This window comes from Euprymna scolopes, chromosome 26 (assembly GCF_053919585.1).
Source record: "Euprymna scolopes isolate OS-2025 chromosome 26, ASM5391958v1, whole genome shotgun sequence".
Lineage (NCBI taxonomy): Eukaryota > Metazoa > Mollusca > Cephalopoda > Sepiida > Sepiolidae > Euprymna > Euprymna scolopes.
The window spans coordinates 55,057,274-55,084,449 of NC_136507.1; the positions used below are offsets into that span (position 1 = coordinate 55,057,274).

General features: G+C 32.5%; 2 protein-coding genes across 2 annotated transcripts in view; both read right to left on the minus strand.

The window, feature by feature from the left end:
• The window catches only part of LOC145248069 (uncharacterized), a 68,037-nt gene that overhangs the window by 7,016 nt on the left and 33,845 nt on the right, over positions 1-27,176 (minus strand). The gene's annotated exons all lie outside the window — the stretch shown is intronic.
• Positions 16,002-27,176, minus strand: part of LOC145247826 (protein CFDP2-like) — a 49,650-nt gene continuing 38,475 nt past the window's right edge. Inside the window, exon 2 of the mRNA XM_080109454.1 lies at positions 16,002-16,807. Within this exon, the coding sequence (XP_079965580.1) occupies positions 16,002-16,807 (806 nt within the window). The remainder of the gene's footprint in view (positions 16,808-27,176) is intronic.

Here is a 27,176-nt window from a genome sequence, read left to right on the forward strand (position 1 = left end):
GGGGATATATGGACGTATCTATAAGGATAAAATACTTAAAAAATAAAACGCACTTTGTAACAAAAAATATTAATTCACGCATAAAGGTGACATATGAAATGACATATAGGACATCTATTAGAGATGCATATAAACTTATAACGAATACTTCTTATAAAAAAAGCAGCAGAAAAGCCCAGAAAAGATTTTGGTAAAAAATAACGCTGCCAATAATGCTTTCGTTCAAAGATGGTAACGACTGAAAGTTTTCTTGTTTCTTCTTCCGTTTTGATTTTTTTGAAATGAACGTTTTTTATTCCTTGTGAGATCTTTCTTGCTGAGATGACAGATTTCATTGAAGAAAATAAGGACGATAAGAAAAATGGACATCTATCTTCAGAATTAAGTTAGAAAGAAAAAAGGTTCTTAGTTTGGATAAAATAAAAAAAAACCCCCAAAAACCCTATTACGTAGAAAAGAAAACAATTTTATTTTTCATTGGCGAGGTTTATGGGAACTTCACTCTCTTTGGTATATATATATATATATATATATATATATATATATATATATATATATATATATATATATATATATATATATATATATATCCCATATTATTTTATATGTTCAGATGAAATGTTATGAGTGCTCAATACATGATTAGAGCTAGATAGTAAGTTATAAAAACATATGCCATATACTTTCATAATTTACTATATATATATATATATATATATATATATATTACCGTTTAATCTGTTTTAGTTACACATATTTCTGTTACCGGATCGTATCAACGATCCAGCAACTTCGTCAGACTTGAACAGAAAACAGATAAAACGGTAATAAAAATATATATTTGCTCTACAATAGTATTGAGCACCTTCTTCAGGTTTTTACTAATTACCAGTCTGTATATATATATATATATATATATATATATATATATATATATATATATATATATATATACTAGCCTGGGTGCCCGGCGTTGTTCGGATATTTGGAGGTGTGTGTTGAGCAATAAAAAAGTGTTAGTAGGTAGGCAGATTCGAACCCATACAGCGAGGGAGCAAAAGAACGTGAAAAAAACGTGACGTCTTTGCTGTTGCGTCCATCGCCAAGCCGTAAGTTACGAACGTTTAAATTAAGCCTAGTCAATCGAAAAAAGGGGATGACTCTTGAAAATATCGGCGAAAAAATTGACCCCTCCCTGTAGAAAAGCGCCCAGCTGAGGGTGTAGGAATTATTGTTTTTAGCCAATTCTTCGATATTTGTCGTCCGAACGGTCGAGCTTCAAAACAATCCCGACCTTGCGCAAATCCGTCGCCTCTGTCAAAAGTTTTAGGCATACATACATACATACATACATTTAAACAGACAGGTGAGATCTATATAATAGAAGATGACACACACACGCACACACACACATATATCTATATAATGACAGGAAAACTATTATGTGAATTAGGCTTTATTCAATAAAAATGTGGTTTCGGGAAAATGTTGGCCATCTTCAGATTTGTAAAAGCCACAAGAAAAAAATGTCATCATTATTTTACAGACGTAAAATTAAAATAAAATTAGTGAAAAAGAAAAATATAAATGAAAAACAAAACATATTTAGGAACAGTACTATGAAAAACAAAATAACAACAATAGCAAAAAAAAAAAAAAAAAAAAGAAAAAGAAAAAAAGAAAGCACTCTTAAATATGGATAATTACTTCTTGATTAGTCTTCTGAAACCCGGTAAAAATATAAAATATAAATGTTAACATTTTTTTAACCTTTATTAATACTATCCAGGTTATTATTAATTTTTTTTTCTCTCGCTCTTAGTGATTTAATAATAGCTTTTTTACTGTTGTTTCTACACACACACACACACACACGCGCGTGCGTGCGCACACTCATGGTATATATATATATATATATATATATATATATATATATATATATATATCCCATTAACTACTTGAGGCAATGATTTTACATATGAATACACAATAAAGTATTTATTTAGATAGCTCTATAATGCAACACTAGAGCAATATTTTTTTTCTTTAAAGATACCACATTAATAGGAGTAGACATCCAATTATTTACTAATTTTCACAAACTTTCTACCTATTTCTATTAACGTGGTATATTTAAAGGAAAGTACACACACACGCACACACATAAATATATGATATTTATTTGCTTCCCCACGAAAGAAAAATTTGACACAACGTCGTCAAACAAAAAAAAAAAGAAAAGAAAGAGAAAATACGCTGTAATGGACGTGTGTGCGTGTGTGCATGCGCTGTAAATTGTGAAGTAGTAGTACGAACAATTCCATAACAGAAATACGTTGTCAGCGTCGGTCTGGCCGCTCATTTTAATTTGCATACACACAATAATACATAGCTAATCTCAGTTGCCGATACTTGTTGAAAACACTTCGATGCAAAACTTTAAAACACTGCCAAACAATCCAAGTACCTTTGTGTGAAATTTCATAAAAATCGGTTCAGCCGTTTTTGAGTATATACTGAACGAAATCACACACACGCACAAAAAGTTGCATTTATATAATAGATATAGATATAGATATCTTAACCTGTCTGCCTGTCCGTTCCATTTTTACGATGGAACTACTGGGCTTATCTGGTTGAGATTTTGTATGGACTTTTGTTATGATAAGGTGCAGCGAACTAATTATTGCGGTATCCATCCGGTGTAAACTTAAGGATTAATAGCGATTAATATGGAGAAGTCACAACAATATTACGTTTAGAAGCATGTCGTAAAACACCCATTTTAAATAAACGAATTATAACCTTTGTCCGTGCTTGACAAAATAAACATTATATATATATATATATATATATATATATGTGTGTGTGTGTGTGTGTGTGTGTGCGCGCGCGTGTGTGTGCGTGTGTGCGTGTGTGAGTGTGTGTAGAGAGAGAGAGATAAAGAGGGAGATATAGAAAGAGAAAGAGAGAGTATTAATCTGTAAAGGCTAACGCAATTTCTGTATGAAATCTTAAGTGGGATAGCTCAAAAGCGTGGGAGAGCATACATAAGGTTATATACAAAACACAACACTAACTTAATCTGCTTTTATTATAAAGTTATTTCAACCCGAACGAGCTTTATCAAATGAGAAGAGCAAGTTATTTTACCGTCTAACTAAGATAATGGAAAAAATTACAGCGGTTTTGATATTTATTAAAAAAAACGGAGAAAGAATGGGAAAAACGGAAGAAGAAAGGATGAAAAATTTAAACGTGGAGGAAAAAGGACACTATTGACCATACTCAATGCACTACACCCAAAAGACGATGATGATCGGCTTTATTTAAAATGTAAAGAAAGGTAAGACGACTAGCTTGTAAAGAAGACTGCGTGACCAATGCAATGAAAGAACAAAAATACATAACTCAAAGTGCAGAAAGACTGATTACCTCTGCAAAAAGCACCGAAAAAATGAACCACAAGAAAACCAGTGAAACTGAAAACGAAAAGGCAACATTAGAAAAAAAGCAGTTACTTGACCGATTTATAAGACTTGCACATTAATATGACTACGAAAAGTATACCCGAACAAATAAAAAGAATCGCCACGAACAGCCGCACGATCCAACACGATCAGCGAACTACACGAAAGACAACATAGAAAAAACCCACATCATAAGTAAATGTAGCAAGCTACTACAAAAGGTATACAATATCAGACATGATTTAGATGGAAAAGTTGTACATTAGGATTTATGCAACATCCAGACAAATTGTACCTTGGGATTTATGAACATCCAGACAAATCGTACAATCATAAATCGATGGCAATTTCGAAAAAGAGAAAAGAAAAAAGCATAGTAATCTATAAGACATAGAAAATACAAACTAACAACATCGGTTAAACAAGAAAACCGAACTATATATATATATATATATATATATATATATATATATATATATATATATATATATATATAAACATGAAGATTGCCATATTAGAACTAATTGTAAGACCCCCAAAAACAGTTCCGAAACATTATGAAATATGACTGTAAATTTGGATTAAAGAACAACATCATGCAATCACATCACCACTGTAAACAGCTGGATTTTAAGAAAAAACCCTCGAGCGTGGAAATCAAATCACATCAGCAAATAACGCCAATCAATCGCATGTAAATTCATATTCCAGACAAATCCAACTGCCTCAATCAGTGAGAAAACAAAGAGAAACGGTTGTTGCGAAAATGCAAACAGATTTGAAGTGATTACAGAAATGAAGCAGAGAGTGCTGGAAATTTGGGGAGACTTGTAGTCACTTAGAAGCTACAGAACGCTACCGTTTGTTGCTAATGAGTAACTTTGACGCGTTCCCCTCCCTCAAAATGCAGTGGCATCAGCTTTGTTCTGTACAATAATAAGTGAACGTAGCTAGTCTAGATTGAAATATGCAGAAAAATAAAACCTGGTAAAGGACAGAGAGTACGAAATCATAAGGAGATTTATAGTCAATCGAATTCCAGAAGAAACACATTGTCACTCAGACTCGAGGGAAACTAAATATCTTGCTAACTAGAAATTATTCATCTATAACTGGATCAGCCTCGATATATATATATATATATATATATATATATATATATATATATATATATATATATATATATATATCATACAGATAGTCGTGAAGGGTCAAAGAGGATGGAAAGAAGAAGGAGGAAGAGAATTAAATAGATCTCCGTTAGAATAGTGTGGAAAATACCGGGACCTTGTTATTGTCACCCGAATCCCAGGGAGAAATAAATGGTAAGTGTCTTCTGCGATAACACAAAGTCATTTGCAATAGTTATTGAACGAGACAGAAAGTAGCCGACATTCGAGGAGACTATTGTCACTCAGTCTGCAGGAAACACCGTCGACGATTCAGTCAGCCATCACTGATGATTACCTTTTCTAGAACTCCTAGTGAGTAAATAATAATATTCATATTAGCAATACTAATAAAAATAAGAATAAGACAGAATAAAGAAACTTGAAACGTAACACGGAATCGTGAATGACATCTGTACAAAACAACACGCTGGCATAAATGGAATAAATTAGATAAAAGTGAGTATTTTACTCGGAACTTTGCAAACGATTATACATTGAATGTGGTATCAATATACATTTTGTTTCTGGATGTTTGAGATGAGGATTAGCAATTCGCATTCTTTGGATTATTCATATTAGACGTCATGAGAACTTTGCACCGAAGATTGAAATTCAACCTCCAGAATAGTGTAGCTTAAAACTAAATTTTACCAAATACGTTTTTCTCTATGCCACGATCCTTGCAAGAAGGTTAAATTCTCAGGTCGGACACTAAAATACAATTGCGAATTACTAATAATTCGTACCCAGTCATGGTTAACGGAACAAGAACAAGATACCCTCGTGGATTAAATAAAGGATTCCGTTTTATTTAGATAACAGAGTTAGATAAGATACAATTGAAGACGGTCGGAGGTTACATCGACCGAAACGTTGTGCGAATTAGACATAAGATAAGAACAGTAGTCCGAATAATCTAAACTATACGAAATTTTGCGTAGTTTTTGAAAATTAAAAGCATGGATTTCTTTTGGGTATTGAAATAGAAACAGACACATTCTTCCAAGATGAACGACCAGACTTGATAATAACAAAAAAAAAAAAAACAAACAAACAAAAAATAAAAAACAAAGCGGATTTCGCTGTTACAGTTGTTTATGGAATGAAATGGAAGGAGGCAGAACTACCAAGCAAGTAAAACTAGCTAGAAAACAGGAGATTAGAGAAAACGAAAACAAAGGTAATAGTAGTAATTATAGACCTCATGGCAGTCCCAGTAAATTTTAATTGACACTATACAAACCACGGAATCTATGTAACTAGCTAGTATATTAAGAAAAATCATACAATGTAAAACTCAATCCACTTTACAAGGTGATACTGAGTAAAAACATGAGCACAGAAATTGAGCGGAGTACAACTGGATATATATGTTTGAACAGTGGGAGTCATATTTTAAAAATGCACATGAGAAAGTAGTGGTTTAGAGTACGCGGAGTTAAAAGCAGAACTAATAGATCCGTGAAATTTATCACCGGTCTAGTCTGACTAGATTGACTCATCCAGCGATACATGTCATCAATCACGCATAAAAAACGGGCTTCAAACCTCTTATAAAGTCATTAGTGTCAAGTGTTAATCGCAGACGAAATCTCTAAGCAGTTTTCAGATTCATGAAAACCTCGTTATATTTCGTTTAAAGGTGGAGGACAAATATCGCCGGAAGTGCCGTCGTATAAGTTTTTCGCATGTTCGAACGAGCGTAACTTCGTTTGATACATGTAATCTAGGAATCAAATAAAAATCAAGTGTAATCAGCTATATATATATATATATATATATATATATATATATATATATATATATATATATATATATATATACATATATATATATATAAATAATCGCGCTATAGCAATAAATACGAGATTTCTATAAAATAAAATATTATATGACAAAAATAAAATATTATATGACAAAAATTAACTTAAAATTTAAGAAATAAAAACAGTATTTTCAAGCAAGGCTTCGTTGGCTAAAGATATAACGGTAGACAGTGTAACCAAATTCACGACTTTGCTAATGACTCCTTGTTATCAAGACACATAATATACATATATTTCTCTCTCTCTTTATATATATATATATATATATATATATATATATATATATATATATATATATATATATATATATATATATATACTCGCACGAATGGCGTTCGAAAAGTAATGCTTCCTAATTTTATTTCGCCCGAATGTATCTAAGGATGGAGTACTGTGTCCACATCTGGGCAGGAGCTGCTAGAAAGGACATCCTGCCGTGATAGTTCAAAATAGACTTCGTAGCCTTGTAGGGGATGCCATTTTCTCTTCCCTACAACCTCTTTCTCACAGAAGAGATGTTGCGAGTTTGTTTCTGCTTTATCGTTATTTTCATGGCAAGTGCTCGGCTGAGCTCCATTCTATGGTCCCCCATTACCAAACTTTCACGAGAAACACTCGTCTAGCAGAAAAGACTATCAACAATTTCCCCATTCTTTATCTGTGTCTAAACCTAAACGTAGATTCCATGAACAAAGATTATTTTTTTAGAACTGCACGCTTATGGAATTGTCTTCCGTTTTCCTGCTTTCCAGCTGCCTACAATATGGTTGTCTTCAAGTCCAACGTAAACAAGTTTTTGATGAGCCGTTCCATATAAGTTAACAAATTTACCGAATTCCTATTACTAACTATTACTACATTGCCCAATTTCTACTGTACACTCTTTAACCCTTATCCTCGAGTGGCCTCTTGGCCTTGATAAGTGGTGATGCCTATGTACCCCCCCAAACAAAAACCAAAGATGATGGCAAATTACATTGTGATGATGACTGAATTTATGCATTCATGACCTGAAAGTTTTATATCTCTGGTGTGAGATTCTAAAAAAGCACCCCCTCTCATGGACGGTCGTCAGAAGTAGAGATACTCGTAACTAAAGTGCATTGAGAATGGTGGAGACTATGTAGAAAAATGAATTCGGGAGAACAGAAAGTCATTTGTTTTAATGATACCACTCCCATCTTCGTAGCTCTTCAATTTTTTGAGTTAAAAATAAGTGGCTGTACTTTAAGACTCTCGTATGACAAAGCGCGCTCAGGACACTCATGCAAAATCACTGTTCATCACTGGTAAAATTGCATTGGAAATGGTGGTTCTACAGAAAAATAAACCATGGAGCACAAAAGGACGATCATTCTAATGGTACCACTCGCGTCTTCGTTGCGTTTTAACTTTTTGAGTTAAAACATAGGAGGCTTTACTTTTGAAACGACCCTTTTATATTTATCTGAATGCAAAGAACCATTTTAATTTTTGTTTGGTCACACTTTAAAACTTTACGTAGGAAACGCTTATTACATTCTGATTTTTATTTTCAGTGATTATATAACACGTTTCGTCGATACAATCGTTTGGACCTTTTATTCTTTTTACTTCTTATATCTATCAAAAAGTAAAATGTATGTGTGTGTGTGCGTTTGTATGTTTGCCAACAACTTTAAACACACGTAACGGATCATCACGAGGTCACTATCGTTTTGAAGCTCGATCTCTTGGACGACAAATATCGAAAAATTGGCCCCAAAACAATCATTCCTTCACCCTCAATCTGGCCGTTTTTTTACAAGGAGACGACATTTTCGCAAGTCATCGTCTCCTTTCGATTAACTACGCTTAAATTTAACGCTCGTCACTTCCGATTGCCCTTCGCATTACGGGTTCGAACCTGCCTGCCTACTATCACGTTTTTTAAAATCTCTCAACCACCCGGGCTGCCTACTGTTATTTTGATCCCCTCCCCCGCTTTTATTACTTTTGTTTCCCCCCGGATTCCTTACTACACCTCCACACACCCGGGAAACGCCGGGTACCCCCTCTAGTTTTAAATAAAATGCAACGAAGCAGGCTTTTTTAGTGCTAATAACACAGTGCAACACTAACAAATGAAAATTTGCTCATGATCAAAGTTTGAGGTTATATATATATATATATATATATATATATATGTATATACATGTATTTATATATTAGACATTAAGAGGAGATTATAGATAGATATATAAATTCCCGTTCACATACACCTTTCAGGATAAAGCTAGAACCCAGAACTAGATAGAATCGAGCAATTGCATCGACAACGGACAACGCCAGACCCAAAGTGGGTTTCGATGTACTGCATCTCATCAGTGACGTGCTCCGACATAGGCGCGAATCCAGGTCGTCGCACTCATGAAGTGTGCAATACTGACGACCTAACGATATGGGCCAAGGCGCAATCTATTCACTATGCCTCGATTTTTTAAATAAGGTTGTTCCGTAATCGTGTCTGGGGAGTCGGCTAATTTCAGTTAAGTTTGTAAGATGTGATATCTACCGCCTGCATACCAGCAGTAACTATCTTAGGTGTATATGACGCGTTGCTCGTCACATCGTAGAATGTAGAACTGGATGAAAATATAAGAATTTAAAAAATCGAGGCATAGTCAATAGATTGCGCCTTGGCCCATATCGTTAGGTCGTCAGTATTGCACACTTCATGAGTGCGACGACCTGGGTTCGCGTCTATGTCGGAGCACGTCACTGATGAGATGCAGTACATCGAAGTCCACTTTGGGTCTGCCGTTGTCCGTTGTCGATGCAATTGCTCGATTCTATCTAGTTCTGGGTTCTAGCTTTATCCTGAAAGGTTTATGTGAACGGGAATTTATATATGTATTTATATATATATGTGTGTGTGTGTGTGTGTGTTTATTTATATATATGCTTGTGTGTCTGCATGTGTGTGAAAATATGCTTATTCAATTATATTTCATCCTTTATACCAATATGTTTGTTTTTATGATTTTAGTTGTTTTTGTTTTACGGCATATCAACCCTTTTCAGGTTATTTAATGCCGAATCCAAAGATTTGGGAGAAAATTTTTGTTATAGAATATATTTGTTGCTTTCAAGTCAGTTTCTATTTAACCCATAGTTGGGACCCTAACAGGTACTACCACTACGGGTCAAAGTGGACCTGAGAGCAATGGCAATTAAAGGGTGGCTCCACACTCCCTAAAGCCCACAAGCTGACGCCTCACCACTGGATATAGTTTAAGGTCATATCCAGGACCGTTTTTTTATGAAGCATGATGTATGTTAAATATAACTGCAGAGCATATACACTCTCGATGGATATTAAATATAACTACAGAGCATAAAATCAGAGATGGCGTAAATGTCTTAACAATTGCAACTACTCTTCGGATTTTTTTTCGGATTTATGTAATCAGTCTTTTTGCTTTTATTCTCTTCTTTTTTCTTTTCTTTTTAAAGTTATAGAGTTCTTATTCTTATGAGGAGTTTGAGAGGGAAATATTCCAAAATCGAGAAAATAATTATATGATTTTTCTGCGCTACGAAATAGGTGCTGTCAAGAATTGAGCATTTTAACATGCGAAACTAAATAAACGGTAAGTTGAATAACATCTTGGAATTTGGAATACAGACTTTTTGTAATATATATATGTATATATATATATATATATTTATTTTATTTCATATATATATATTTATTTTATATATATATATTTTGTAATTTATATATATATATCATATATATATATATGATATATATATATATATATAATATATATACAATGTGTTCAAAAAGTCACTGAAGGGTTAAAAATCTTTATAATTAATGATTATCTTTTTCGCTATTTCAGATATTTTAGAGATAATAGTTTGGAAATTAATTATGGATAAGTATAGCATTGAATAACATACGAAAGTTTTGAAATTGTTTTACCAAAATCAGGTGTCAATATGACAACATGATCTCTCGCTATGGCAATGTCAAATGGCTACCACGTTCCCCAGATTTGACTATCGCCAACTTTTTCTTGTGTGGGAATATCTCAAAGAAAGAGTCTATGTTAACAAACCCCAAACTCTGCAAGAATTGAAGGAAAACATCAGGAATGAAATAAGGGAGTTAAATCGCAATCCGGAGATTCTGCAATTGCATTGGCAAGAGTACAAATATGCAAAGCTGAAAATGGACAACATTTAAAAAAACATTATTTTTCATAAATAGAGATTGTTTGAATTTTGCATTCTTTTAAAAAAAATCCCAATGTCTTGTGTTAAAATAACAGAAAGATATAAAAAATAAAGAATCTATTAAAGTTCAAGATCCTTCAGTGACCTTTTTGACGCCCTGCACAAACACACACACACAAACGCGCGCACACACGCGCGCACACACACACAAACACACACACGCGTGCGTGCGCGCACACACATACACACACACGTATATAGATAGATAGATAAATAGATAGATAGATAGATAGATAGATAGATAGACATGTGCTGCGTTTATCATTGAATTAAATATTAGAAGCGAACAGATTGCTAATCCTTTAGTGTCTGTTAATGGAGTTGAACAAAAGATTTCAACGGAAATGGCATTTGTTTTTGTTTTCATCCTCATCTCGTGTATATATATATATATATATATATATATATATATATATATATATATATATATATATATATATATATATATATATATATACTTTTCTTTACTTATATTTTGTATATTTCTTTTTGTATCCATCATCGGTGTTCGACGGAAAAGGCGCCATGTGATGCAGCCCTTTCATCCCAACGCGGTGCCATAACGGCCGTTGAGATGCTTTCACTTTCGCGGCGGGAGGTGTTTTTTGATTAGTTGAAAATATCAACAATTAATCGAAGGCAAAAAAAAAAAAAAAAATAAAAAAAATAAAAAAAAAATCGGAACTATTTTTCACGCCATCAAGCATTTTTTGTTTATATTCTTTTTTTTTACGTCCATTCTTCCATCCTTACTTTCGTTTTTCTTTTTTAAAATTATTTTTTCTCTTCATTTATTAATTCTTTCTTTTTTATATTTTTCTTTTTCTTTTCTTTCATATACTTTTTTCGCATTTTACTTTCTTTTCTTCTTTGCTCTTTTATATATTCATTCTTTCCTTTATCTTTCTTGTTTCCATTTCTTTCTTTTGGTTCATTATTTCATTCTTTCAATTCATTCGTACTTCCTTATTTCTCTTTCTTTAAGTCATTTCTTTCTTTTTATTCTTTATTTTCATTCACTTATATACTGTACTATTTATTCACCTTTTCATATTTTTCTCTCTTCCTTTTTTCTCTCTATTTCTGTATTATTTTCATTCATTTATTCGTCATTTTCATATATTCCTTCGCATTTATCTGTAGTTCATTAGTTCCCTCTTTTTTATAAATTCTGTTCGTTCATTTATTATTTTTATTCATGTACTCTTTCTTTTCAGATTCATTCATTCTTTCATTCGATTGATCCTTCTTTTCTACGCTTTTATTTTTTTCTTTCTAATTTATTTTCATTCATTTATTTCTATTCATTCATCTTTCATATTCATCTTTTTTTTCTTTTATTTTCTTTCTTTTCTTTTATTTTCTTTCTTTATTTTTTATTTATTTATTTATTTTATTTTACTTTATTCATTTTGTTTTATTTTATTTATTTGTTGTCCTTATCTTTTATTTTCTTTCTTTTATTTCTTATTTCTATATGTTTTTTATTTCATTCTTTCTATTCATTCAACCTTTTTCTAAATTCGTTTTCCTTTTCATTCTTTCCATTCGTTTATTCTTTTTTCATTCATTCATTCTTTCCTTCTATTTATTCATACTTTCTATCTTCTTTCCCTTCTTTCTTTTCTTCTTTACTCTTTTTCTTCAATTTTTCTTTTCATTAATTTTTCTCTTTTCCTTTTATTTATTCATACTTTCTTTTTCGTTCTTTATTTCCTTCTTTTATTTCTTCTATTCAATCATTTGTTCTATTCATTTATTTATTTTACTTCAATTTCTACGGTATATCCATTCCTACTCCTTCACACGCTTTCTGATTTGCATCCATTCATTACTTTTTTCATGAAATCTTTCTTTATCCACACATAATTTTTTTTATTTCATCGTTTTAAATTGTTTCGTTTCGTTTTTTTTAGTCATTCATTTTCTCTCTTTTAATTATGTTCTTTTTATCAGGCATTCTTTAATTCATTCATTAACTTTTTTCATTGTTTATTTTCTTTTTATTAACTTATTTATAGACAGACGACACTAGCGACACTAGCGTGTCAAGTTCGAATGCTGGTAGTTCCGTACTTACATTTTCTCTGCATATGTTCTTTAACTATTTGATTTTGAAAGAATAGGTGAAACCAATGTCACAACTGATTGTTGTTTCATGCTGATTCATACGAATTTATGTTTTGCATATTCCCTTTCTTTCTTTCGCTTTATTTTTTCACTCATTTGTTTCATTCCATGAAATCTTTCTTTCTTTTTTAAAAATACCAATTCATTCATTCATTCATGCACCATTTCTTTTCAACGATACCATTGTTTCCTTTTTCTGATAAGTCTTTATTTTCATTCCTGTGTAAATTTGTCAGTTTTCTTCTAATTTTTTAACCTTCGTTCAGAATTTTCTTCCTTTCTTTTCATTCAATTCTTTTTATCTCTTTTCAATTTTCCTTTTCTTTCTTCAATTCCATTTTCAACATATGTATTTACACTTCCACACCTTTTCATCTAAACGACCTTTTTTGATGCCCATGTCAATTAGAAATTAGTTTTGATTAAATAATCACAAATATTCAAATTCAAATTCACAGAACTTTGAACACAATTATGCAAATCAAATCTCATCGATTGGCCGACACTAATATCTACCCCGAGGTTAAATGTGAGCGCCTCTCATTTTCTTCGAAATGGATTACGCTAATTCCACCCACATTAGTGTTTACCGTCAGCCATTTTTTATGACTCAAATCCATTTCTGTGACCTTTGCATAGGATGAGAATAAACATCTTTATTATTATTGGACTTTTCCTTTTCAGAAAAAATACTATTAATTTCTCGAGATATAAAATGTAAATCTTCGATTGGAATACATGTATTACAAAAGTGAACATATATATATATATATATATATATATATATATATATATATATATATATATATAAAAGAGAGAACTTGAATGCCTACTGGAGAGAACTTGAATACCTACTAGACGCTATCCTCGCTATCCTCGAGTGTCTAAGGTCTCTTTGTCAGAACAACCTGACATGAGGATACTTTTCCCTAGAAGTTTCTCTCTCTCGGACAGTCCGTCGATTTCGACGATGACGTGGAGGTCGGTTAATGTCCGTGTCGAAAGTGCGATGTGAGTCCGATCGGAGCCCTGAAACACCGGCCGCAGATGTGACATCTGATGGCAGGAAATCCGAGCAGTGGCGCCCGTAGTCGCGCTCTTTTTGCTTCCCAAGCAGCAATGCTTTGATCTCTAATGGCATCGGCTGCGCCTGATACCACATTTCTCCAAACTATCCGATCTTCAGCTTTTCCTCTCCAGTCGTTGAGTTGGTTTGTGTTTTTCAAATGTCTCTTAAACACGTTTTTATAGAGGAGTTTCGATACGCCTAGGGGTCGTGTACCTTCTTTGAGCTCACCAAAGAAAACTGCTTTTGGTAGTCTGTTGTCTGACATGCGAGTGACATGTCCTGTCCATTTCAGTTGGTTTATTACGATTATTTCTTCAGCACTGGGCATTTTAGCCTTTTCTAGTACTTCAAAATTCGATGCATGGTCTTTCCAAGAGATACCCATTAGATGACGGAGGTGCCTTTGTTGTATCAGGTTTTATCTTTTGAAGTGGCGTCTGTAGAGAGTCCAGGTTTCTGAGCTGTACAGGAGTGATGGTAGGTCAATAGCTCTGTACACTTTCATCTTGGTCTTTAATCTGATTCCCCTCTGATTCCACAGACGGTCTCTCAATTTTCCGAAGGCTTAGATCCGTTTTGACAGTTATTAATCGATTTTTCCAGTGTTCGTAATGGTACTGCCCAGGTAGGTGAACTGTTCAACTTCCGCCAATGGAGTACCATTCAGGAGTGCTTCTCTGAGGTTAATCTTTGTGTCACAGGTGTCTTGAATCCAAACTTCCGTCTTTTTGATGTTGATTGTCAGTCCAAATTTCTTGAATGCCCCGGCAAATGCTATCACTAAATCTTGCATTGCTTGGGGGTTGTGTGTCACAACTGATGAATCATCAGCAAAGATTAGTTCCTTCATCACTAACTTGATTACTAACTCATGTTTCCTGCTTTTTGCTCTCAAGCGTCTGAGGTTAAAAAGGTCACCATCACTTCTGGTTTGAATGTAGAGATCACCAAGTTCTTTAGACATGCCTTTCAGGACAGTAGCAAGGAAGATTCTAAACAGAGTTGGAGCGAGGACACAGCTTTGCTTGACGCCGTGTCCAACGCTAAAGGAGTCTCAGCATCCGTCGCCCCTGCAAACGCGAGCAGTCATGCCATCATGGAAACGTCTCAGTAACTTCCAAAGCATGTCTATCAACTGTGTCGAAAGCCTTGCTAAAATCTACAAAGGTGACAATGAGAGGTTGACGTTGTTCAATGGACTTTTCCTGTAATTGTCGGAAGGCAAAGATCATATCTTGTGTGGATCTGTTGGCCCTGAATCCACATTGGCTCTCCCGTAGAATGTCTTCAGCCAAGGCCTGTAGTCGATACTGTAGGATTTTGGCCATACTCTTCCCAGAAACAGACAGAAGGGAGATTCCTCTGTGGTTCCCGCATTACGCCCTGTCCCCTTTTCTCTTATACACAGTCATAATGTTGGCATCTTTTAAATCCTGGGGAACTTCTGCTGTTGATGTCCAGATGTTGTGGAAAAGTTGTAGTAATTGACTTCTCAGGGCTGCTCCACCATGCTTCCAAACTTCTGGTGGTAGATTGTCTGGCCTTCAGCCTTTCCGTTCTTTGTCCTCTTTATGACCATGTCAAGTTTATCTGCTGTTGGTAAATCATCCATTTAGTGTCTAATCGGCAGTTGAAGTATGTTATCAGCTCCATGTTCAGCATGTGTTTCTGGGTTCAACAGAAGTTCGAAGTGTTCCTTCCATCTCTCCATTATCGTGTGTTTCTCCGTATGGTGCACACTGCCATCAATGCTCTTCACAGGGTCAAAGTAGGAACCCTGTGGTCCGCACAATTCCTTCAACGATGCAAAGAACGCTTTAGAGTAATTTCTGTCTGTCAGGTTCTGAATTTCAGCTGCTTTTTTCGTCCATCAGTCGTTTTCAATTTCCGCAGATTTTTTCGAACTTTAGATTTTACACTTTTGATTCAGGGTCTTTTGAAACAGAAGGGTTTTCTTTTGAATGAGTGCCATGATCTCTTTGTTGCATTCATCAAACCAGTCTGCATGTTTCCTACTTGGTTTACCAAGGACTTCAGATGCAGAAGTGAACACAGCATTTTTCAGTGTTTATCACTGTTCTTCTGTGGTGCCAGTTGGTGTTGTGAGACTATCAGATACTTTGTGTGCTAGTTTGTCTTTCACACTTTGGTCCTTTAGTGATTCGGTATTTAGTTTCTTTTGTGGTTTTGATCCTTTCTTCTTGAATGGAGTAGGCTTTGGTTCTATGTTGCATCTGGCACGGATCATGTAGTGATCAGTGCAACATTCAGCTCCTCTCATAGCTCTGGTATTGCGAAAGTCCTTTGAATCTTCTATTATTGTGATTACATAATCCAGCAAAGTGGAGTGCTTGGATCTCGGACGTTTCCACGAGCAGTACCATTTGTCTGGATAGTTGAAGAACGTGTTTGTTATTGCAAGTCCGTGTTCGAAGCACTTTGATAGCAACAGTTCGCCATTCGAGTTCATTTTTCCTTTTCCAAATTTACCGATTGTTTGTGACCATGCTGCATGATCTTTTCCCACTCTAGCATTGAAATCACCGAGTACAACGAGTTTGTCAGCTGCAGGGATCTCAGAAAGCAGATTGCCAAGAGACTGATAGAATAGTTCTTTAGTCTCCAGGGCATTTGTCATCGTTGGTGCATATGCGGAGATCATTGTCTGATATCTTTGCTTGCCAATGTGTATTTTCATTGTTACGAGGCGATCAATTTTCCCTGTTGATAGTGATCCCAGTTCTTTCACAAGGTTGTTTGAGATTGCAAATGCAACCCCCGCTTCTCTTCGCTCGCCAGAAAGTTTGCCAGACCAGTAGAAGGTGTGAGTTTTTTCCTTTAGTTGTCTCTGGTCGGGAAATCGAGTTTCTTGTAGTGCTGCAATGTCAATCTTATAGCGGTCCAGCTCTCAAAAGATGAGGGCTGTTCTTCGTTCCGGTCTATTATCATTGCCAATACGGGTTGACATTCCACGATGCCAGAGTGAGGTTTTTGGTTGATTTCTTTGTCTTCGTACCGCTGTTGTGGATTCCCGTCGACCGCGGCTAGCCGGCTAGGAGTGTGTGTGAATGAGCAATGTTTAGTCCACCTTTTCTAGGACCCTCCACTTGTAGCTTAATTGCCATATATATTTTTTCTAACTTGCTAATATATATATATATATATATATATATATATATATATATATATATATATATATATATATATATATATATATATATATTCGTTGTCAGGACCTACGTGTGTTTTGTATCTATCTTTGCCGATTGATGGACGCAAGCTTTATTTAAAATTGCTTTATTCGCATGAAAAATGTAAGCATTTCAGAAAAATAAAGCAGACTTTTTATGGTGAGAAATATATTTAACCAAAAAAGATAGAAAAAGAGATAACAATAGAGGAACAGAGAGAGAGAGAGAGAGAGAGAGAGAGAGAGAGAGAGATAGAGCGAGAGAGAAATGACAGGCACTGAACTACTAGAATCGATTTATAACTTGCTCAACCTCCATCCGAATCAACTTCACGCACGGTCGATCGCTACCCAATCTAGTTGGATAGAGACCACAATAACCTTTGGCGGAACCAACACCATTCCTGTCATCCACACTCAGACATCACATTCACACTCGGCAATCACTCAGCGAGACACTTTGACTAATTATTATTATTCTTTCAATCCTAGAATGGAATGAGAGACATTATTATTATTATTATTATTATTATTATTATTATTATTATTAATTACTAACTGGTTTTCACAGAAATCCTTACCGATGAGCAGTAAAACGTGTAATTGATCATGGACTCCGTGTGTTAGAAACTTTCCCAAGATTTACAATTTTGCCCGTTTTTTTTTTCATCACCACTGAACATTATTTGATGATTACCAGCGAGTTATCGCTGTCATCAGCTGATAATTTTATTTAGAATCTGAGTGACAATAAGTTACTTCTAGAACCCAGTAATCCTCGTTGGATTTTGGTTAAGTTCTAAGTGGTGTTATCTTGGTAGTTCCACCCCTTCACATCTTTTACAGTTACTCTCTCTGGCACCAAACAATGTTTATACCACTGCGATTTTTAGGGGATGCGGACGGTAATAGAGAATCATTTTATAATATGCCATTATTATGTACTTATTAGGAATTTTCACACAGATCACCATTAAAACTTCCTTACTGACAACAACCTGTGGTGATTATTATTATCTAAATATTATCCAACTAGCCGTACCCGGCCACGCGATGCTGTGGTTCAGTTTGTTTAACTGCCCCCCCTCAAGACAAAATTTTTCATTATAAATAATATCCTTAAAGAGAGAGAGAGAGAGAGAGAGAGAGAGAGGAGAGAGAGAAAGAGTTGGGAAGGATATATATAATATATATATATATATATTATATATATATATTATATATATATATGTAATCTTCCCAGTTGTCTCTCTCTCTCTCTCTCTCTCTACATATATATATATATATATGCATATATGTACATATTTATATATATATTTTTATATAAATAAATATATATATATATATATATATATATATATATATATACGGAGAGAGAGAAAGAGAAAGAAAGAGACAGAGACGAGGGAAGAGAGAGAGAGAAAGAGAGAGAAAGAAAGAGAGAGAGAGAGAGAGAGAGAGAGAGAGAGGAAATTAAAACTATTATCCCTTATCCCTGAGTGGGTTCCGGGCCTTGATAAGTGGTGACCACAGTGTAAAAAAAAACTATTTTAGATAGTGTTGACTCGGTAACACATAGTGAATCGGCATGTCGCAGTAAATGTAAACAACGAATGCGTATTTCTGTGTCCTTGTGTTCGTTATCCACCTAATTTTTTCCGTGTAGCAGTTATTATAAATAGCGCAAATTAACGTAAAAACGGAAATAACTAATGTACTTTATTTCGTTTATTAAAAGTCTGGTGTGTTTTGTCGGCATAATATGAGAATAAGAGCGCAGTAATGTAGTCAAAGGGGAAAATAGGTACCATTGCGACGCCATAGTTTAAAGAAAGGTTAGCGTTCGTTTATGATGCGAATACCGTTAATGATGCAAATGTTTTGACTTTGTATGTGGCATCTGTTGTTGCGAACCTACGGTATTTTGGTTCAGTGGGGAATTTCCGCAATCAAAATATTATATATATATATATATATATATATATATATATATATATATACTTATTTTTTCAAAATATTATATATATACACACTTATCTAATAAAATATATATATATATACACTTATCTATTCAATATATATATATATGTAGATATAAATAAATTTATATACTTTATATTTGAAATATTTTCATTTCACATATATTTTTTAAGCACTAAGCTCTGTTTTTAAATATCAAATTATGTTTTTAAATGCTAAGTTCTACAAAAATGCAGGAGTAGATCAATAAGTATTTTTATTATATTAACCGTTTTGAAGTTTTGAATAGAAAGAATAAATCGTGATAAATTCATCGAACAACCATCAACATGCATTGCCCATACTAAGATATATATATATATATATATATATATATATATATATATATATATATATATATATATATATATATATATATACAGGATGGTCCATAAGTCACTTTACATTTAAAAAATTGAATAACTTTATTTCTATTAATATATTTTAATTTTTTATTAATTATATTTTAATTGTAAGTAATATTAATAATATTTCCATTTAAATAATTTTCAGCATTATAAAACAGAATCTTTGGAAATTTTTATGTATGGATAAGTTTTCAATGGAACAACTAGCGAAGATAATTGAATTTTTCTTTGAAAATGGACGGTCAATTGTTTCAAAGGTTTTATATGCGCCATTTCATTGTTCAACATCTTCCTAATAGACTTGCAATAATGAACTTAGTGACGCATTCTCAAGGTCTAGACGATGACGAGGTCGCTCAGTACGTAATCTGAAAATACTGAATATGTAAGACGTAGCAAATATCAATACCCTGTCAGAACAAATTTCCACACTCTAAACTGTGTAATAAAAAAAGAATTGATTAAATACAGCCATTAAAGAAAAAAAAACTGTTTCATTTCCAAACTATAAAGTGATTAATGGGCCACCCTATATATATATATATATATATATATATATATGTTTACGTCCCCCCACACACACATATATAATGTTCATATATCTACTTATTGTTCTTAGTTAAGTCATCATCAGTGCTTATATATATTAACAAAACTACCGTCAACCGCTACAGGAAAAATATATTGCTATATCCCGTATTCAATTTTATCTGTATTAAAAAGCTTTTCTCACTTATGTCACACCATATGAGTCGTAACATTCTCTTACCATATATAACACAAGCTATTTTATGTTACATAAAGATAAATACACAAAGTGTATATATATATATATATATATATATATATATATATATTTTTTAACGGACATTATACATTAATATTTTATTTGAACCATCGGTCTCGCAGAAACTCTGAAAACTCATCAGGAAGGAACAAATATATTAAACGCAATCAATCTATCAAACGATGTTTTGATAATCATACTTATACTAGTAGTTCTTCGTCTGGCAATAAAACATAGTGTAACAGTAGAATTATATATATATTTATATAATGGCTCGTATTTAAAAATTCGAGGAAGTCTACCACAATATACCATAGTAATATAATGAATATAATGTTTTTTAAAATTTCCTAATATAAGTAAATATTTCAAAATTTATTAAAATATAAATTTTAATGTTTTCTTACTTTAGAGGCTATTCTATGGCTCTGTTGGTATCCTCTAAATTGTTACTAAAAATATTAATGCGCAAACATCACTTACCATACCGTCGAAATAAAATATTTCATAATTGTTAATTAAAAATCCAATAGCACTCACACTTTTTATAATGTATTATTCAATAGAAGTTAAAATTTTATGTAATATATAATATAAGTTTAAATTTTATGTTTAACAGTGTTTTTCCATGTGACAATATTTGTATTTAACTTATTTGAAAGTTATTTTTAGGGGGGATGGGAGGAGCAAGTGTTAGTTTGAGAGGGTACATCCGCTAAATGGTAAAGTTTATAAAAAACAAAAATCAAAGACAAAAAACATAAACAAAACAAAACAGAACAACAAAAAAAAACAAACAAACAAACAAAACCAATCCAAACAAAAAAACAAACAAACAAAAAACAACAAAACAAAACAACAACAAAAAAACAAAAAAACAAAACAAATAAAAAAACAAAACAAATAAAAAAAACAAAACAAAAAGACAAAACAAAACAAAACAAAAAACAAAAACAAATCCAAACAAAACAAAACAACAAAAAAACAAAACACAACACTAAAACACAATATATCCCTGTTACTCATCTAGTCACTAATAATATATATTTAAAAAAATCATTATGATCAGTTGATAAAATATAAAACCACTTTATACATATATACACCCCTTAAATGTTAAGATTTACAAAAATGATGTGTCCCCTTGTCCCATGGAATTTCTTTAATCGGTGCTTTTATTTGTCCACGCGATTATCTAGCTAGTTAACTAACCAGATTCATTGTTATTCTCTTCTACAAATTAATTAGCTAATTTCATGGTTTATCTCAAACAAGTTTGGTCTGATTTTTATTGCCCCTTTTTCCCTTCTGTTTTCTGATGCACCTTTTATTGAATGTGTTAAATAATGGGTGACCTTATTTAAACATGTTCATGCTTGAACTAGTTTTTTTTTTTTAATTATTTTATGTATAAGTTTAGTTTAATTTTTATTAAATAATTTTATATTTCTTCTGTATTGTTATCTAAAAATGAAGTTTATGCATGTTTTTTTTCATTTATACAGTTTAATATGTTTTTGGCATCTTTAAAGTTTACGATTTCAAATTTTATATTTAAACATGATCTACACGCCCCGGCCTGTGTTACTATTTTCCACTCGAGTATTGGCGACCGTCCGCTTTCTTTGAGTCCCCAGTAATTTATCACTAGTGCAGTTGTTTTTTCTGATTGACGGTTCCTTTATGGCCGTAATAACTGGTTTTGTAATGTAGAGCTTTACTTCTTATTCTAGCCTTTTGTTTGGCATATATTGCGGCTTGTTAAACAATGTTTTTGGTTAGGCATTTATTTTGTATACGAGTTCTACAGTTGCAACTTTTCTTTTCATATGACTTTCTTGTTTCCATTTGTTTGATTACTATGAGCGTTTGCGTTATTACTATTTCTTATAGTTTCATTTTGTTCTTAGTGTTATTTTTATTGTTGCAATATCGACCACTTTTTTACGCATTTTGTTCTTGTTTTCTCTCATTTAGTATTTTACTATTAGGTTCTTTAATTATCATTACTAATTGTAAAACAGTTTAAAGTTAATTCTGTTGAATATTTTGTACAAAGAGTTTTGATAAAATTTAGAAATTAGAAAGCTTAGTTTTTAACATCTGATTATAGGAAAATATTTTTTTCTTCTGTTATGAATGTTATTATAAGTATAGGGTTTCTGGTGCTTATATTTAATTTCGATTTTATGGTATCGATCATTTTAAAGGTGTGTTGTAAATGGTATCTTATTTCTTAAATATATTCTCGTTGCTAGAATTATTGCTAAGCCTAGGTTAGATATAATGAGGAGAATATATATATATATATATATATATATATATATATATATATATATATATATATATATTTAAAATGTGAGGTTAGAAAGAACGATCACGTGCGAATTTGAATTTTTTAAATAAATAATATTTATTTATTTAAATAAATTAAATAAATATCTGTTTATTTAAAAAAATACAAATTTGCACGTCATCGTTCTTTCTAACCTCACATTTTAAATTCCATTGTCTCTGTGCTGCTTAAAAATGGATCAATAATTATACTCTCCCCCCCCCTCTCTCTCTCTCTCTCTATATATATATATATATATATATATATATATATATATATATATATATATACTGGCAGAAGTACCCGTCGTTGACTGGGTTCAAAAACAGCCTATAGAAAATGGACTGTGATTGATGAAAGTATGATAGGTTATGAAAAGGAGGGGATTGTAAAGAGATAGGTTTTCATACTCAAAAATTTTACCCCAAGAAAAATATGATGAAAGTAACGATAATTTTCGTGAAAATATATTTTTTATATCAACTTTGTTTCCATTCGTAGCCAAGAGTGACCAACAAAATGATGTTTCCTTACTAAGAGAAAATGTTATATATATATATATATATATATATATATATATATATATATATATATATATATATATATATATATATACAAGAAATAAATGTTACTATAGTAAATAAAAATTATTTTTATGGTAGAAAAGTTCATTGGTTTGTATTTCTAAGTAGTTTGTAAAAAAAAAAAATTTTTAATTCACGAACCGGTTTAAAAAAATCAAAATGGCAGCGACTTTGAAATGGAGAGCCCCGTTTTTAATTTGAAGGAGGGGCACCTGAGCATTCTGTGTTAACAATTTAAGAGAGTTCCGTCAACGTAAGGAATATTTATAAACATATTTTAATGTTTACCGTTATTTTGTGCTTGAGGAATATTCGATTATGGCATGTGTAGTTTATATAAAAATTCATTTAAGTAGTTATCGCCTCAAATTTCGTTTTAATTTCAGTTTGCTGAAATTATTTCTAGTAAAGAGCATTAAAAACTATTTCAAAACAAAACAAAAACATGGACTGAAGTTTTATTGACTATGGTAACATTTATTTCTTGTATATTTATTTTTTCGGGTAATCGTTTGTTAGCTTTTCTGCTAAACACTCTTACTAAATAATATCGACGAAATATCGAAAAACAAAGAAACAAAAATAGTTTTGAAAAATAATGAAGCTGTACTTACTTTAGTAAAATAATCTGAAACAGCAAAATGGGATATTAAAAAAGTAAACACGTAATTACTTTAGTTTTTTAAAGCAAAAACTCGATATAAATATGAATAAGAAGGAAATGGCGCCCTTTTCAAGCAGAACAGCTTCGTTTCAGTTTTACAGTATTGAACGGTGTAGTATTGCGCCGTCGGATTCAGGGTTGTACTATTGTAATGTAAAGAACGCATAGAAATGGTTGTAATCAACTGAATTCCTTCTAGTACACTGACAAAAAAAGCTTAAACAGATATATAAATAAAAATAAAAGGTTATGTAAATGTTTTTAAAAAGACACGTAATAACGTGAGCAGGATTTTTTCCTCTTTTTGACATGATAACCAGTAATGTTCTTATATTTTATTATTTATCTATTTATCTATTTTCGAAAGAGTGCCACGTGCAAGTGGATATGGAAAAATGGAGTTATGCAAAATTTGTGTCGATAATTGTGTAAAGTTCCGACTGTTTTTTGGCTTTCACTTTAATAAGAACGTGAATTAATGAGGTGAATTTATTCGACACAATATGATTCAACTCAAAAAATGAATAAAAGCTAACGTGAATTAAGATTAAAGTTAAGGTGTGATTGTGGACCCTCACCCCTTAAAAAAAACTTGTTAAAATTTGTGACATATTTACATTCTATGGAGGTCAGGCGCGAACGAACACCCAATAATTTTATTATACCACATTTCTTCAAACTGAAACATAATTATCAAAGTATTCCTATTTACTATGCCCCCACGGGACAGAGTTAGACACCAGGGTCGTTTTTTAACGTGAACAAAAGGAACAAACATAAAAATTGTCTAAGTCGTGAAGTATTTATCCTCCACTGACAGAGAACAAGAAATTGAAGTGCAGCATCTGAAGAACAGATACTACACTGTGATCTTGTCCCGAACGCAAAGTATTAAATTATCAAAGTATACTTACGCAAATAGATATGAGAAGCCTTTGTTAAAGTTTGTGCTATATTTCCATGGAGTACAGGCGCGAACGCAGACCCCACAATTTTATTATACCATCCCTATTTAAGTTGAAACATACTTATCAAAGTATTCTTATGTACATTTATATCAAAACCCCTTGTAAACGTTTTTTTTTTCATTTTTTATTTCCATACTTTGGGGGCCAGTCGCGAACGCAGACCTCACAACTTTTATGAACCACCGTTCTGCCAGATAAAACATACCCATTCCTGATCCTCGATACATCTTCTATCATTATATGTAATCAGTTTTTTAAAATAGTCAACCATATAGGAGCCTATTCGTGATCCAACACACACACACACGGTCAGCTTTATATATATATATATATATATATATATATATATATATATATATATATATGTATATATATATATATATATATATATTATCAAGCCGCCGTGCGTTGCCAGGTCGTAAAATACTCTTAAATGTGATATTTTAATTTATGCAGATTTCGTATTTTTTATCATAGATCCAATCCTTTATTAAGCATATAGCTTTCCAGCACTATTCGTTACGATCTGAGGTAAGAGTATACACATATAAAAACTTAAAAATAACGTTATTAAACGTATAAATGTATATGCTTTAAATTTACTCAAATACTCGATGTATTTTTTATTCGATATGTTGTGAGAGAAGTTTTAATTTCATGATAGTAAATCGTCGTTTGATTGTTTTGTTTGGTTGTTTTGTTTGGTGGCATATCAAGCCATTCCGAATTATTCATACACGAATTAAATTACTTCGACAAACGTTCTTATGCATCAAGTTCTTAATATCTTGAAACGTTTATTCATGGTTTTTGGTTTGTGTGATTAGTTTTTCCAGCATAGCAACCTTTGCGGATGTGCAAGCGGTGATGGGAAAGATGTTGAAAGACCGCGTAAAAATGATGTTGCTTAACTTGCTGCCTCAGTGCTCCGCATCAAACGCACCAATTTCGGCAATCATCTTCGAAAGCTTGGTGAATGAATCGGACAGACTGCGAGGCAAGTGGTAACGAGCCATTGAACAAATGAAGCGTTTTGACGAAGGAAAGGAAAACCACTTGCATCCTTCCTTCAATGACATTTCTATTTTTTTCTATTTTCTATTTTTCAGTCCTGCACCATCGTAAGCGAGTGGGATCCGGCTGTATCGCCGTCAACATTACAGCAATCCAAACAGATACTTGATTAACTGACAAAGGACACGTGTTGTCAAGACCATTAGCATATTAACAAGTGGTCTAAAGACACTTTTATATAGACAGCATCAAATCTCATGCAAAATATCTCTATAGAAAATAAAGTTATTTATTCAAGTATTTTATTTACGATGTGTCTCAACCCGGAGTTGCCCGGGAGAATTTTGTCTTGATATCTTTTGACTATGCCGTTTTCTAACCAACTTACATAAAAAGAATTTGAAGCTATTTTTTCTTATCATATCGTGTGTCATTAAATTTTATTGATTAGACCAAATTAAGTGCATTAACGCACACTCTAATATAGTTCGACACCGTTACAATCCAAATCCGATTTATCCAAAATGTTCTCAGCTTTTGACAGACTTATCTATCTATCTATCTATCTATCTATCTATATATATATATATATATATATATATATATATATGTATGTATGTATGTATGTATCTATCTATCTATCTATATCTATCTCTCTATCTATCTATTTATATATATATGTCTGTATCTATCTACCTACCTATCTATCTATCTATCTATCTATCTATCTATACACTAGTCCTGCTTGCATAAAAATACACAAAAAAAAACAGATACGACTGCATGATAAAAACAGTTCACGATGAACTATGCAAACGTATGCACTTTGAATGTGCAGACGAAACGGACAGAAACAAAGAGACCCCTGCTCTTCTTTCGGTGCTCCTAGTAATCGAGTTTGTGTCTTATGACTGTCAGTTTGCATGTTGCCGTTTTGCTTGTCATGACCATGTCAGTGGATTTGCATGGGGTTTGTTTCTGCCTGCACTGATACGGTTATATGTAGATTAAAATTTAGATCATCGTGGGTTGAAAGTACCCCAGCGTTCGAACATCTTATTTATCTAGATATACTATATTATATATACTATTTATTTAATGCCTAGGAGAAAAATGCAACCGAAATATGCATATATTGTTACACATATAAAATCATAGAATTGCCTCAATAATTTATTTTTGCATGTAGGAAATATTATTTGTTTTTTTTGACGACCTAAAAAACAACATATTTTGATTATTTTTAATAATGGTGATGACAACACCCCCCCATATATATATATATATATATATATAACCCCCCACGCACACAGACAT